Source organism: Aythya fuligula, chromosome 4 (assembly GCF_009819795.1).
Source record: "Aythya fuligula isolate bAytFul2 chromosome 4, bAytFul2.pri, whole genome shotgun sequence".
NCBI lineage: Eukaryota > Metazoa > Chordata > Aves > Anseriformes > Anatidae > Aythya > Aythya fuligula.
In genome coordinates this window covers 43,513,511-43,529,661 of record NC_045562.1, presented here as the reverse complement: position 1 = coordinate 43,529,661, position 16,151 = coordinate 43,513,511, and the positions used below count along the sequence as shown (strand labels likewise).

General features: G+C 36.6%; 1 protein-coding gene across 1 annotated transcript in view; it reads left to right on the top strand.

The window, feature by feature from the left end:
• The window catches only part of KIAA1109 (KIAA1109 ortholog), a 113,479-nt gene that overhangs the window by 16,690 nt on the left and 80,638 nt on the right, over positions 1-16,151 (top strand). Inside the window, 10 exon segments of the mRNA XM_032186753.1 lie at positions 896-1,082; positions 2,254-2,335; positions 2,865-3,058; positions 8,559-8,638; positions 9,863-10,013; positions 11,781-11,937; positions 12,605-12,683; positions 13,579-13,670; positions 14,314-14,431; positions 15,561-15,716. Of these exon segments, the coding sequence (XP_032042644.1) occupies positions 896-1,082; positions 2,254-2,335; positions 2,865-3,058; positions 8,559-8,638; positions 9,863-10,013; positions 11,781-11,937; positions 12,605-12,683; positions 13,579-13,670; positions 14,314-14,431; positions 15,561-15,716 (1,296 nt within the window).

Sequence of the window (16,151 nt, the reverse complement as noted above, 5' to 3'; positions counted from 1 at the left end):
TCCTTCTCTTGCTCCTGATGACAGCAGTGGTGGTAGCTCCGGCGTGCTCATTTCTAGTGTCTGTGGGGAACGTTGCCTTCAGTTTAATCCCTGTGAGTTACAGATCGGTGACTGCTGTCATAGCCATTGATGCTTCAGTTTCCAAAGGTGTGTTTGGCTTAGAGACACCAGATCAGATTCTAGAGCAACTCAGATCTCCTGAGTAAATGTGTAGTGGGCACTCTTTCAACTAGGTAGTCGGGGGGAGTTGTGTGAGCATTTTCCTCACATTAACTACATAATTAGGTCATACTATTCAAGGTGAAAGTATATCTCAAACAGCTCTGTATGTAAACAGCAGATGTTAAACTCACTTTTCTGTATTAAAGAGCCAGGTTGCTACTACAGTTAAAATTTTAAATTCATGAAAATGTGGAATGACTACATGAAATCAGTATGCTTCTTGTTAGTTCTCCGTATTTATGCTTTCTGTTTCTCTATAAAACAAAGATGCTTCTCGGTTTGGCACTGAGGATTCAGTGCTGTGTATCAAGTGATTTTGTTTGTTTTGTTTTATATGTGAGACTGAATAACCCTCATTTACCATTTTGTGCATCTCCTTTCTGGATTTATTTTTGCATTGTGACCGAAGGGTGAAATTCCCTTCGGGTTTTATGCTTTGTGTACAACTGCTTTATTTGCAAAGTTTCATTGATTTGCTTGGAATGGCATAAATATTTTGTGTGCTTTTATTTTTCTTTTTTTTTTTTTTTTTACTGTTTCTTAATATGTTGTTCGGCAGCTGTTAACTACCACGTAGATAGTTTTTTGCAAAATGTATGCATCTGTAAAACTGTAAATACTTAAAGGAAATGTTGGGGTAGAATTAGGAACTCTTTTCCTACTGTTCATTTAGATCCAAAGGCAGAAACAAGACTGTATATTATGGTGAATGACTTTGAATTTCATGTGTACAACCGTTCTGAGCTTTATGGACAACTTCAAGAATTATTTGGCTTGGATCCCACGATAATTCCAGCAAAGAAAGATGATGAAAAAGCACAAGTGAATGGAAGGCAAAGAACACATGCCAATCTTGAAAGGTAAATTATTATTCATTTTGCTATTTTGTTGATGCTTTGTTCTGCGAAGTGCTGAACTAATTGGGTAATGTTTTGTTAACATATGCTCTGGAGGCCAAATGGTTGAAGCATAGTGGAGAGAGAAATTGCATTGACAGGCCTGACAGCCTGAATATTTTTCCTTCCCTCAGACTTCCTACCACAACAATTAAAAAAAAAAACACAACTGAACAAACCAAATACCCCTTGTTTAATGATCAGAAAAAGGTTGAAAAATCTATTTGAAGCACTCTGTAGAAAGGGAGGAGGTGTTGAAAAGGATTATGCTTGCAGAATAATAACGGCATTGCTCAGTAGAAGTAACAGTCCCTCAGGACACTGAATAGACAAAATGTGAGGATCCATATGGTGTTGTGAGGACTAAATGGTTTTTGAGCGTTACACTCAGGCTGATTTGCATTACATTTTTAGTGGTGTATGATTGCCTGTGTAAATACACAAACTTAATTATTTTTTTACTCTTTCTGGGTACCCCATAAAGCATGGTGTGGATGTACAGAGTTCCTCTATTTAGCTTATTTGTAGTGGTGTCAGGTATTCAATCACAAGCCTCTTTCTGGACGGAATCACCTCACACTGATTTATTGGCAAGGGGACAGAAGTTCTAATGAGACTTGAGTCCTTCCAATGCTGCTGGCCAGGCCAGTATGTGTTACTAAATTATGTAGTAGGCTGCTTGCAGCATGCTGTGGCAGTCCTGAATCTGGGTAGGGGCTGTGCCTTCGAGCCAATCTCTTCATAATTCTCTTTTAACACCCTTACCAACACTTGCATGAAGGACTTTTCCCTTTGCAAAGTGACAGATCCTTCACCGAAGACTTAAAATGAGTATTTGAGGTGTTTTTAGAACAGACCAAGTTCCCCTTAGGAAGATGTATTTAACTTGCTCTGTGTTAAAACATGGCATGCTTGTTTTCTACCTGTATTAGCTCACAATACACCAGCACCAAAGTGTAACTGGACATGCTTCCAGGCTCTGAGTCTGTAGGCTGCTAGCAGGTCCTTGAGAGGAGGCACTCTCATGGGAAAAAAGTATTCCCCAAGAGCTGTGCACTGCAGATCCCTAGAAAAAAAAAGCTTGGTTAGCTCTTCTGCAGAAAAGAGAAAATAATAAAAACAATTTTTTCCGTAGTGTTAAAGTAAAAACAGAATCTCAAGACCCTTCTTCTTCATGGAGATCGCTTATTCCTGTCATTAAAGTCAATGTGAGCACGGTAAGTCAAACAAGTCCCTGATACTCGTAAAAATCTCATCAAAAATACTCATAAAAATCAGGCTTGTGCCTCATTTTTCTTTTACATTCTATTTCATTTTTGTTTTCAGTCATGATTTATAATAGTTTTGGTGCTCATAGAAACAAAGTTATGTTCTCTATTTTGGGAAGTACTTGTTTCTTAGGCTTGTAATGATTTCAAGAATATCACGTAATTAAGCTAGGTAATGGGTGTTACACATTTTTTTGTTTGTTTGTTTCCATACATCTTTTAATAGGGATATTTGGCCATTTTGCTTAAGAGTTAATGCTGCCTCACAAAAACAGGGAAACTGTTACTGACATAATAGGATATAAAATATTGGAATGTTGTGCAAGGTGGTATTTTAGTTATGCGCAGGTTATGTACAAGATTTTGGTCCCTAATCTTTGCATAGGGATGGTTAAACTGTATTATTATAGGTGAATTATCTATACATATATGCAATAAGCAGTGTATTACAATCGATTGGGTCTTCTTTTTAATTTAGGGTCGCTTGGCGTTTGGGAATCACTATCAGCCACAAACACTTTGTATTAACTTTGATGATGCTTTTTTGACATATACCACAAAACCACCTTCGAGCCACCTTGATCAGTTTATGCATATCGTGAAAGGAAAATTGGAAAATGTTAGAGTCATGCTGGTTCCGAGTCCAAGATATGTTGGTCTTCAAAATGATGAGTAAGTTTTGCTGTTTTTTTTTATTGCTTAGATTCCTTATTTCATAATTTATTTTAAGAAAATCAAGACAAAGTTGATTGTGTTTCTGTGACTTTATTTTTCTTAGTGGGTTTAGATGGCTGGCATTTTTAACACCCTGAGGTTATTAAATGTTGGATCTTTGAAACTGTTCATGAAAAAAAGAGTTGGCTTTCTGTCATTGCAGATTGTTTTGTCTATTATGCTGTATGATTAGTATTCCGTATTTAGTTATTATATTCTTTCTCTTGGATATTATAACTATATGCAGGCTTTGACAACAGTAGAAGTTTAGGATTTACGCAAGATTTAAGGTGTTTAGTTCTGTAGAGGTGATTTGCATATAGTTTGGAAAATGATTAAAAAAAAAAAAAAAGAAAAAGAAAAAAGGGAAAAACAGCACAACATTTGATGTAGTAGAAATGAGGTTATCTTCTGAAGGCAGATTGCTGATCCTTTTACCTCTTCATATTCTGTTCCTAGACAGCCAGGTTTATGAGGCTTTAACAAACTAAATAAAGCTAACACAAGCAACCAAAAAAATGGGGTGCTTGCGTGATGTATTTTGACACTAGGTTTCAGGTTTTATTACACTTGAACCAGATAGACATTCATGTACATACTATATTAATACTCTCGATACGGTATGAATTTCATAGCCAGAATTTTCTGCATCATCTTATTCAATGCTTATAAAATTATATATTCAACAGATAATTTGGACAAAGCTGCTAAATTTCAAAGTCTTTCACAGGTCTTATTTGGTCAACAAAAGGTAAATAATGCATACTATCCTTGGACAATTGCATGTATGCATTCATGTTAAATGGTTTTATCTATCTGTATAGCTTCTAAGCAACAGTATCCAGATAATTAATTATGATGCTTCAAAATAAACTGTGCTTCATTTGACTTTACCTTGGTTGGATTTGTATCAGCCAAATCCTGTCACCTATAAAATACCTTTATATTTTTTCAGTTTTAAATAATACTCAGTGGGTATATACAGAATCCCACTCTTCAAACATGACGACAAAGCAAACTTCTCCAACTAATAATGAAAACAAGCTAACAACATTAAAACAAAATAGGATTAAGATACTGAAACTATTAGCTTTTTCTCGTGCTTCCGCTAAGTATTTTCCTTTTATGCTATTACCATCCCTACAGCTCCTGATGGCTGAAGGATAATGTGCGCAGAAAACATGTGCCCTAATTTACTGCAGATTCAACAAATGACCCAGTTCACTGAAAAATGGGAATGCTTTTGAATCCTGAGAGCCTGCCCTCTTGTGCTTCTTTGGCTTAAAAATTAAGCCGCGTGTCTTAACTTTCAGAAATTCCTGCAGGCAATATATGTATAGAAAACAGTTAAGTGACAGTGAAATTTGTAGCACACCAACTAATCAATACAAACATCAAAAAGCAGGCTTGACAGCAGCGATTTATAAAGGAAACCTCAACACCTCCACCACTTTTTGCAAATAAATACTCTGAAACACAAGTTAAAGAAAAGTGCTAGGAAAAGCAGGTCAGTATGAGTTTGGAGATCTGTGACTAAGTCAGCATGCTCAAAGCGGAGGCTTCAGGTAGATATTAGGAAATAGTCTTGGATGATGATGGTAATGACAGTGGAGGAGATGATTATCTAACCCGTCTTTGTGAATGGCCTGTGGTGGGGTTTCTAGGGTTCTGCCACCTCAGTCAGGTGAGGTGTAACTAACTATTCCTGCTGAGGGAGGAGAAGAGAACAGGTCAGATGGCCTCATTAGGTCTTCCTCTCCCAAGTTATTTGCAGATAGTTTCAGGTGTGCTTTAGGCTGAGAATACTGCTAGAGGAAGCAGTGCTGTTGTCTTGTTTGCATGGCTGTGCAGTGAACACTGATGAGGGAATTCATCTTTGTTAAGAAAAATGCATGTTGGTCTTAAATCTAAATCAGTTCTGGGTTCACTACCTGTCACTTGTCACCCTAACATATGGCCATCTTAGGACTGGCATAAGCAAAGGTATTATGAAAGAAAAGACTGGTTTTCTTGGCTACTGTGTTGTTTGCTGTGGCCTCTGACTTCTTGGTAATGTAAAATGATAAGCTGCTTGAGTTACCTTCTGTGTATTTTCATAGTCTCCTTCAGAGAATCAAACCATGGACACACCACAGTACAGAATTGAACTTTCCTATTTGTGTACAAACAAGGCTTGTAAGAAACATATTGAACAGGCAAAAAGGTGGTTTTTTTTTGTTTGTTTGTTTTGTTTTGTTTACAAGTGTAATGAGTTCAGACAGATCAAAACAAGAACAAGGAGGAAAAGGGTTTAATTGAGTATGAAGATCCAGTAAACATATGCTCTAGAAGAATGTGAGGAGGAGGAGGACCGAGGAAGGTGTCCAGCTACCATGTGCTAATCCCGTCTCCTCCTCCACTCCTGTTTAGCCTAAGAGCTCAGCGGTGTTATGCTGGAAGTGGAGCAGTGCAAAGGTGAAGAGGATGGCATGAGCCCAGGTCTCTGAGGGGAGGGTTTGGCCCTTCTCTCAGCTGCTAGGGCTTTCCTGCCAGCACTTCCCACTTCTCCTACAGCCGAGTGGCAGTGGCTGGTAGGCCGTGGACTTGGTGAATTCAGATTGTGTTGAAGAAGGCTTAGCTCAAAATCTTTATATATAATTCTATATAAAACCTTAACAATTTTGTTGTAAGCTGTAAACTCAACACAAAGTCTGTATAGGTGAATGCTGTTGGGAAGGCAGAAGTAAACAGTTGTTTGGTGTGCTGTATGCATTCATATCGTACGACTACACCCAGTTTTGTTAAAACAGGAATGTGATTTCTCCAATGTATTTGTATAGTCTGAAGTAAATGTGTGTGGTATGAAAATACTCACTCTCTGTGCTGTCAGAGTGGGGAGCACACTTCATGTGAGAGGGGTGTATTATTCTGTACTGTACAGAACAAAATACGTACCAGATAGAGCAGAAAAGTAAAATTTGGCAGTGTACACAGGCCACCTCACACAGCAGCTGGTTGACCTTTGTGGTGAAATGAAGTTTCTTACATAAGACACAAACTTTGCCTGACAAAAGGTGCCCTGCTGAGGTGGTACAGCAGCTGTGGAATTGCTCAGAGGAGTTAGTTGTGTGGCAGAGGCAGGCAGCTGTTACGCCGTGAGCTTCTCCTCTCCTGCATTACAAAGCAGAGCGGCTTCGTTGAAATTTGTGAGGCTGAAGTGACCGCCTGGGGCTGCTGAGCAGCCGTGAGCTTTTTGGCCTTGCTGGCCCGAGCGTGTGCGTTGTGGAGCACAGGCAGCATGAACTGAGCTCCCCTCATAAACTGCTATTATAAATCTCTAAGTACTTTTCTTCCCTGTTCTATTCAGGAACTGCTAAACAATTGTTTTTCCAGATCTCGCTATATTTACATCTCATTGGGGAGGCCAATTCAATTTTACACAGGAAAAACAACTAAGTGGAAAATTAAAATGAATAGGAAGTATTTCATCTCTCGCTGCTGCCATTTACAGTAAAATTGATTTAGACTTTCTCACTCAGCTGCCTATGAAGCAGTGGCAGTACGTGGGCTCTGTGTCTGCTGCCTGCCTTGTTCCCCGAGCTCTTCTGCCTTTGAGGTGAGGTGTGGTGCGATGGACAGCATGCTTCTGCCAGGCCACACACATTGACCATGTATTTTTGTCATCAAATTTTATTCTTTTTGATAACAAGTGCAAACATACAGAAGTGGTTGAAAAGCGAGAAAGATGTGTCTTGCAGTGAAAATATAATTTTCACATTATAATATTTTTATTAGGAGTGTAAAATGTAATGTATAAGTGTGTATATGTTGTAATACTGTGAGAAATGTGTCATAGTACGGCTAGCATACTAGTGGTAGGGAAAGTGTTTGATTTATTAGCTGTAGCATTTAGGTCCTTTTATGTTATGAGGGAAATGTTATTAAGGAAGAAGAGAGCTTTTTTTTCCCCCTCTTAACTAATGGTCTAATTACTGAAGATGGCTTGTCCCTCTGGTTCTGAGTGCTATTTTAGTAAGAAAACAATTAGCAGGTGAAAGAACTTGTTGTAGGACAAGGAGAAAGGAACTCCTGATGAAGAAGAAACAGTGAAAGTAGAACTTCAGTAGCTGATTGTAGGTTACGACGCTTGAGAAATGTCTGTGTGCAGAGAGGAACCTGTGATTTTAATGCATGAGTTAACTAAACCTCTAGGCTATTTTATGTAATAATAATAATGTAATGATCAAATAGTTTCTGCAGTTTGGGGTAGACAGCGCCCAGCAATGTGACAGCAGCCTTTGTTGAGGGGAGACTTCAGACGAGGCTGAGTGTTCACTGTTTATTTTCAGAAGCGTGTTTAATTTAGGTAGCACATAGACCTGGAAAGCAGCAGTGATAGGGAGGGAAAGAGAGTAACTGAAATTATAACCTGCACTTGGAATGGACTCCAAAACAACTGCATCCAGACAGCCTGTGGTGTGTGCCCTGGCTGGGCTGGGCCCCTCCACATGCTACACCTACCCTTCTGGTCATGCCTTGGCACCAAAGCCTAGCAGATAAGGTAGCTCTGGCTCTTGTAGTCGCCCTAAGGTCAGGCTGCTGCCAAGAGTGGCATGGATGCGTGGAGCTGCTGCCTTGGGATGGCATCAAACTGGAGTCCTTCACACACAACTTTCCTGGATACCGCATACGGTGTATCTCCAGCACTACAGGTCTTTTTGTTCAGTGAACGTAATGGGTGGGCATCAGAGGTTCAGCAATGAAGGCAAATTGCACGTAGGTGACTTCTGAAAACGGGTTTTGATGTGTCTTTGTGGTTTCCTGCTTGGATTTGGCTTTTCTTCAACCTGCTCATATGTGGACAAAACTGCACGAGTGCTTGTACTTGCCGTGAGGATGTAGAACTACACATTCTATGGCCCCTTCTGTTGTTCTTTGTAGACATACGGTGTGGCTTTTTTAGCATGGCTGCTGAGATCTCTTGGAATCAGAAGGCTTTTCCAAGTGTATGACATGTTGCTTGTGGGTTAGCATTGGCATTCAGTTTGTTCAAGCCTGTAAAATACTTTGGAATCTTTGATTTTTATTTTTATTTTTAAATTGGCATTACTAGGCAGAAATGTATGCAACATGGTCTGCAGTGACATTCCACTGAATTGGAAGACCCTGGAGGAATTGATCACTAGGAGGTTTTCCACAAACCTTTGTACCTTCTCAGTTTTAAAAATAATAGTTGTATGAGACTTGTGTAAGTCTATACAGATATTCTCAGTTCAGTATTTGTTTAGAATGGCTTGTTTGATGCAGTTAGCAGTTCTATTGATGATACTTAAATATGTACTACATGCAAGTTACAAGTGAATCCGACCCATGTTGTTTCTTCCATTATGTTTAACTTTATACATTTAATATTATTTGCATTTATAAAACTGAATCTTGGTGTTTTTATTTTTAATCTTTGCGCTTTTTTCCATTACAGACCACCGAGGCTGATGGGTGAAGGTTTTGTGGTAATGCAGTCCAATGATGTTGATATATATTATTATATGGATGAACCAGGTACGTTCTGTTAAAGTTTTGAGGGATGTGAAGGTTGTTTATTTAATTTTCTGCACTTGCTAGATAATTTCTTTTCATACCGAAACAGTTACTGTAATGTTTTGAAGCGAATAAAAGCATTCATAAGTATTACTACCTAGGTTTGTACTTAATTTTTTTTGTAAATTTAAAAATAAATCCCCCCCCTTCCCAAATTTTTTTTTTTTTTTTTGTCAGCATATAGACCAGTCCATCTAGGAGGCCTGGGGAATTCCAAGGGTGAAATAACTACATGTAGAACTAATGGTTTTATTGACCATTGAGTATTGAGTATTTTTATATAGATGTAGGCACTCTGTCAGTAGTGCCTTTCTTGAGTCTATATGCCGTGTACAGCAATGAATATTAATACTTAAAACAAGTGTTTTTTTGAAGCTGTAAACTTAAATGATGCAGGTTTCCAAGAATATTTTGTAGATTGGGGCAGTTTATTGTTAATGCCTATTCCTATATTTTGATTTTTTTTTGGTTTGTTTGTTTTTTTAAAGGTTATTTGATGCCTTTATTTCTGAATGTTGTGGTCTCTGTCTTTTTCACTTTAAATCCAGCGCATTATGTTACCACTTTATTTTGCAGTTTTTGTTTTTTTTTGCAAAAGCTTTTACTGTGAATCCACTTAAAGCATTTTCTGAATCTTGAACAGATTCAATAAAACAAATAAAATCAAAACATTCAATAAAATAAAAAGTAAATCATTCAGTAATGATGTTTATTGGTAGAGGATAGGAGGCTACTTCGGAACATTGCTGAAAAACTACTTGAATTTTTACTAGTGATTCCTGGTCTACTGTAGTATATTTTTTCTTTTAATTTTCCACATTGTCTGTGGAAATTATTTTTACTTGGTCATCAAAACTTGGTTTTTAAGTAGGACTGGGAACTGAATGTGGCTACACGAAAGCCTGTACCTGTAAAAAGCATACTTACCAGATAAAACTGCTGTTTATGCCAGCATTTCACTGACAGTAGTGAGCAGTACTTCAGAAAATCCCAAGTATTTTCGATCATTTCTTGCTCTTCCCATGTGAGTCGGTATTGAATTGTGGCTTGATAACTCTGTGCTATAGTGGTCTCAAATAAAACTGACATCAGAATACTTTAATTGTATTGTGCTTAGCGAGCATTTTTCATGCTAACTTGAAGCAGCTTCCTTAGATAATCTGTTTATTATATTATGTAATACAGGTCTTGTACCAGAGGAGACAGAGGAAAGTAATGATGGAGAAGCAAACAACGAAGATAGCAAATTACAGGATCTACCACCATGCTGGGGTTTGGACATTGTTTGTGGAAAAGGAACAGACTTCAACTATGGACCTTGGGCTGATAGACAGAGGTATTATGATGATTTATATCTTCAATTTTAATCCTTAATATCTCTTATTATTAGGAAACATTCCAGAGTTTCCAGTATGCGATTGCTTCGTCTTGGCATTTGTAGGGGTTTGGCTAGGGAGCCTAAAAGAAGAGTTTTGCCACGGTGGTTTAGGATTAATAAATTCATTGTTGTTTAGGGTGTTGTCCTTCTAAAGCCAGTGAATTTGTATTATTAATTATTAATATATTATGATTATTATCAATGTTCATATTTTTGTTTTATTAGCTATCAAGTGTTACATACTTAAGGGTTTAATCTTGTAATTGAAAGTAATAATCGGGCTGTGAAAATGAGGTGTGATCATTTATTACTGCTTGGGAGAATCAACCACTCGATGCAGTCTCCAAAGTATTTATTATATAGATATTTTAGTGATAGAATACTTGGCCAGAGCTCTAATACTATTCTTCACTCTGCCTTCTCTATTTCGCACATGAATATTTCTGTTGGAGACAGTAGGATTGTTTAGAGAGTAAAGGACTATTAAGTAAAAGTGGCATAATCAGTGCCTTCCCTTTTTTTCCCCTTACTAATTACAGATTAATACTTCTCTTGGCCTTTTTAATTCTCCTGTGAAACTATTTTGATTAACTGTCTCTTAGGAGTGTGAAGATGGCAGACCAAAGAGAAGTCATTAGATACAACAGTGTCTTACTGAACTTAAGAGAAAACCCTAATTTCTAGAAGGAGTGCTTTGCTAGGAACATGAAGTCAGTGAATCATTACCAATACTTTTAATAAGCAGTACCAAGAAAGCAGGATCTTTGATGATATGATTTTTATAATTTTAAAAGGCTAGCCAAAAGGCAGTTTGTTGCCTATGTAATGTGCATATAATTCATAGATACATACCTGGGAAAACTTTGTCATCATGCCATGGATAGAAGATAAATTTGGAAAGTGCCTGAACTTTTAAGAAGCACTAATCTGTAGAGATTCTGTGGACTTTGTTCTCTCAGTTCATAGAAGGGCTTCTAGAAATATTTATTTTTATTATTTCATATGATAATGAGTTGGGTTTCCCTGGGCAGGTGTCACTATTTCAGATTTGACTGTGTGCATGTGTTTTGTTGTTTGTTTTTTGTTGTTTAACGTTTATATTACTTTAGTGGTCAGATGCTGAGTGCACAGAAACTGTTTAAAGACTTGCTTCCTCCCCCTTGAGAACCAAAGAAGCTAAGCTGTCTGTACTACATCACTGTAGCTTTTCTTTCATGTAATTACATGTTCAGATATGAGTCTGTGGAAGTGTAGGCTTCATTTCATTCCCATTATGAAATCCCAAACATCTTAATGTTTTGTTTATTTCTGACAGTACGTTGATTATTTGTGCACAAACGAAAGCATAAACAGATTACTTACTACGTTGTTTTTTTTTCTGTAGTAGATTTGTAAACCAAAGATTAGGAGTAAGAAGAAAGACATAGTTTGCCATCTGATTTAGGATATTTTTGTTCTAAATTTTTTAAGGTGTGACTTATGGCTTTCATCCAATAGGCATTTCTTACTATTTGGAATTTTTGGAGTTTTATTTTGGTAATGAGTTAGTCTCATCATAAGGAAGTCTTCCAAACAAGCAGCCCTTTTACAGTATCTACTGTTTGTCTTAAGACTCAGCAGCATAACTAAGTGGAAAATCATTAAGTGAACCAAATAAATACAAAAATGTATATGCATTTCTGCTGTGAATAAAAACGATTGTTTTTTTTTTTTTTTTCCCACTAGGGATTGCTTGTGGAAATTTTTCTTCCCGCCAGACTACCAAGTTATGAAAGTCTCTGAAATTGCTCAGCCTGGGAAACCAAGACAGATTCTTGCTTTTGAGCTGCGGATGAATATAATTGCAGATGCCACCATTGATTTGCTTTTTACCAAAAATAGGGTGAGTAATGAAGTCTTGTCTGAAAAATCATTTTTTCTACTGTGATTACAGTGTGCTTTTTGGCTGTACATATTTTTAGTTGTCTCAGGTGTTTATGTTTTAAAAGCTGGTAGAGATTGTACTAATCTTCTGTGATTAGGTGTAAACCCTTCAAAGAGAAATACTGGCTGAAAGGCATCAATGTTTGTTGGCTTATTATAAGCTTCTTTTATGCCTTGAACCTATATCTTAAGCTATGCTAGCTCCTACAGTTGTGGAAATATTTCATCTGGATGTTTCCTGTGCAATTGTCCATTAGGATGGAGCTCTCACTGATGAAGACATTATCTTTTCTGATATTGGATGAATACCTGATATCACTGGGTAGAGAGAATACAGGGGGAAACAAAAAATGCATATACGTGGTGGGGTTGAATTTTTTCCTTGTTGCTATTCTTATAAATAGGGTTTAGTGTGACTTTATGTCTTGTTTCATTGCACATAGTTAGTTCATTAGTAATTTTTCAGCAGAGAAGAAAGACTTCAGTCATCAGGTTCTTTAATCTGGGTGTGGATAATGATAGCTAGAGGCATAAAGTACACACTGGTTCATATTGACGGCCTAGAAATAACGCTAGACTTTTTTCTTTCTTTTTTTCTTTTTTTTTTTTTCTTTTTAACCATGTAGGAAACTAACGCTGTACATGTAAATGTTGGTGCAGGATCATATTTGGAGATAAACATTCCCATGACAGTAGGTGAAAATGGTGAGTTAAGGCTAAGTGTAATTTGTTTTCTTAATGTTTTTCCTGAGCAGTTGTGTTAATTCATCTAAGTGTGAGCATCTTGCAGTGTTTTACCTTTAACTGTAAGATACATATGTTCTTATGTAAGTTATGTATAATTCATACATATACAAAGAAATATATTTATATACACATATAAATATATGCATAGAATTAAATAAGGAAACAAGAAGAATTTCCTTGTATGTTTCACTGCAAGTCATTAAATCATTTATGTATTTAAATAATTAAGTCACTTTCATTATTTATTTGGGTTAAGAAAGCCAAAAGAAAATCTGTAATTAAAAGAAAATTGGTCATTAAACTATGTGTGTGTTGAAGCAGGTTACATATACAGTGTCAAATCAAAGCAAGAAGACATCTTGTGTAGGATTAGTGTAGTTGTTGAATCATGCTGAGAAATGCATACTAATAATTCAGCAGTATTTTTTTTTTAAATAAATCAAATTCCAAAGTTGGAGATGAAAATCAGATAAATGCAAAGTTAAGGTTGGGGTTTTGGATTTATTCATGTTGTTGGCTGGTTTGAAGCCCTTTTGCTGAAGTGTTTGTTCTCTTGATTGAGAATATATTTGTATATTTGATTTTCTTTCATGCATTCTGCAATTTAAGCCGAGATCTCTAGAATCCAAGCCTTTCCAAACCTAGCGAGACTTCTGTCATCCCTCCTATATGCAGATAGAACACGTTAAGCTCTTGATTGACTAAAGTTAGAGGACAGAGTTATCACAGTGCTAATTTCCACCATGATATTTCTTAGTTTTGTTAGGGGACTGTTGAAATCACTGGTTATCATTTCTTAAAATGTGTGTAACTGTTACACTGGAATATTTATTTTATATTTTTTATCTACTAGGCTATTCACCTACAATTAAAGGACAGCTTCTACACGTTGATGCGACCAGCAGCATGCAGTACCGGACTCTCTTAGAAGCTGAAATGCTAGCTGTAAGTTTGCATTATTAAGCACAAAGCTTCAGCCTTCAAAGAATTTTTAATAAAGAGCATGTTTTTCTGTCTATAGAGAAGTTCCTCAGGATCGTAGGCAGTGCAGAAATAAGCCTTTTAAATTTATTTTACAAGGCTTTGATATCTAAGGAACTTTATATATACATGTATATACACGTAACTGTATACATGTAACTGGGGGAGCAGCTGCTGCTTGGGGTTGGCGGTGCATTGGTCAGTAGGGGGTGAGCAATTGTGTTCCACATCACTTGTTTTGTATATTTATTATTTCTATTAATAGTTTTTAAATGACTTTACTGAAGTAATGAATTTAACGTTTAATTTTTGAGCATCACATCAGTTGTTGGGTACATCTAAAGTAACAGATGGTGTATTTGTTGAGCAGCATCAGAAGTTTGTAGAATACCTTTCCACATAAATGAATACACTAACACTTGACCTTCAAACACAGAAAGACAGAGTGAGATTAAATTATTAAGGAACTGGAGAGGCATTCTGTTCATCCCAGCAGGAAAAGTGTTTTAATTATTCAGCAGAGTACATGTGTGAAAACTGCTGAGCTACAGGGTCAGGCATTGTCATGTTTTCAAGTAATTCTGATGCTTTAATATCTCGTTCACAGTTTCATATTAATGCCAGTTATCCCCGGATATGGAACATGCCACAGACATGGCAATGTGAACTTGAGGTTTATAAAGCAACATATCATTTTATCTTTGCTCAGAAAAGCTTCTTCACAGGTATGTGCTGTATTAAATAAGTTATATATGAAATTAAATATAATTTCTTCACAATTTCTTCAAATTTTACAAAGGTATGCAAAGGCAGGTGATGTGTTTTCACATATTTAGGACAACAGATTATTTCTGAGGACAAAGTTCCTGATGTCTTTTGTGGGCTATTACTGTCTAATTGCACAGTAATCTTATATATGAATAGAGATACTGAATAATTTAATTTTTAACATCTAAACTAAATTTGATCTGCAGTTTTGTTAAGTGATCCTAAATTTCAAATTAATTTATCTTACCAGAGCTATTGATTCATTTAATAATTGTCACTGAGGATGTTGATTTCTCTGATACTTCTCTTCTTTGGTTGACTGAGTTTCAACTATTCAGGCTTTAGGTCATGTCAATGTGGCTGACAAATGATGAGGGAAAGTAATTTGCTGCTTAGGATTTTGGCTGTGAAGAAGAATATACATACTCAAGGCAGCCCTGCATCACCAAACTATGCTGAATGTTCCAGCTGCAGTAATAGAAAGAATATATTCCCATCAATGTGGCACTACCTGCGCTAATTAGCCCTGCTGGATGGAGGATTAATTAGTGCAGGCATAGTGCCATGCTAATAAAGTTATCCTCCTGATTGGGCCAGAGTTGTCCTTTGTAAAGTGCTGTAGTACACAGTGTAGTCTACCAAGACGTGCAAAGCAAACCCCTGAGCTTCTACAGCAACATTGTTTGCTGTATTAGACCTGGTGGTAGGGATGTGTGACTCATGTACATATTCCTAGTATCTGAGGGGAAAACCAGAGGAAATTATTTGGTAGTCCAGTGCTTATAGATAAATGTGTAACTGCTACTGAATAAAGGTGAACTAGAAAGCACGATTAAACCTATGGCATTCTAGCTTATAAAGCAAGTGAGAAATAAGAGATGGGTTCAGAGCAAGTGTTGATGGAATATGTGCCTGAGAAATGGGTGTGATGATGCATATAGTTATATTAATTTTCACAGAATTTCCTTTTTCTATAAAGGGACAAATGGTTAAGATTTACAATTTATGAAAAGCCAGGTTAACTAGAAGAAGAAATTTTTCACTTGATTGCTACTAACTTATCTTTACTACTTTATGTAATTTCAGATTTGATCCAAGACTGGTCCAGTGACAGTGCACCTGACATTTTTTCATTTGTTCCTTATATGTGGAACTTCAAAGTCATGTTTCATCAATTTGAAATGATTTGGGCAGCAAATCAGCACAACTGGATTGACTGTTCCACCAAACAGCAAGAAAATGGTGAGGTCAATTTTTTTAATTTGAAATAAGTGTATGTACAAGTGATAAAAATGGTAGGATATTTGCTATGAAACACTTTCAGTGATACCCACACATTTTGCTACTGTTGTTATGCATAAGCCATCCATCCTTCTAGTGCTGCATGTCCTCACTTATTTTGTGCATTTTGTACAAATATATACCTTTTCTTGGGAAAGTAGTTCTAGATCACATTTTAGCATTCATTTTCGAGGACACTTTGAATATTTGACTTAATAGAGCAGATGGCTTGTAAACAGAAACCATGAGATCTTGACATCTTCAGTAAGACAGCTGAAAGCATAAAAAAACATGTTTTTGTCTTATTGTTAAAAGTATGGCTCACTACTTTATCAGAAGCCTGGAACTTGCCCTGTGTTTTGTTGTTGTTGTTTTTTGTGTTCTGTTTTTGTCCAA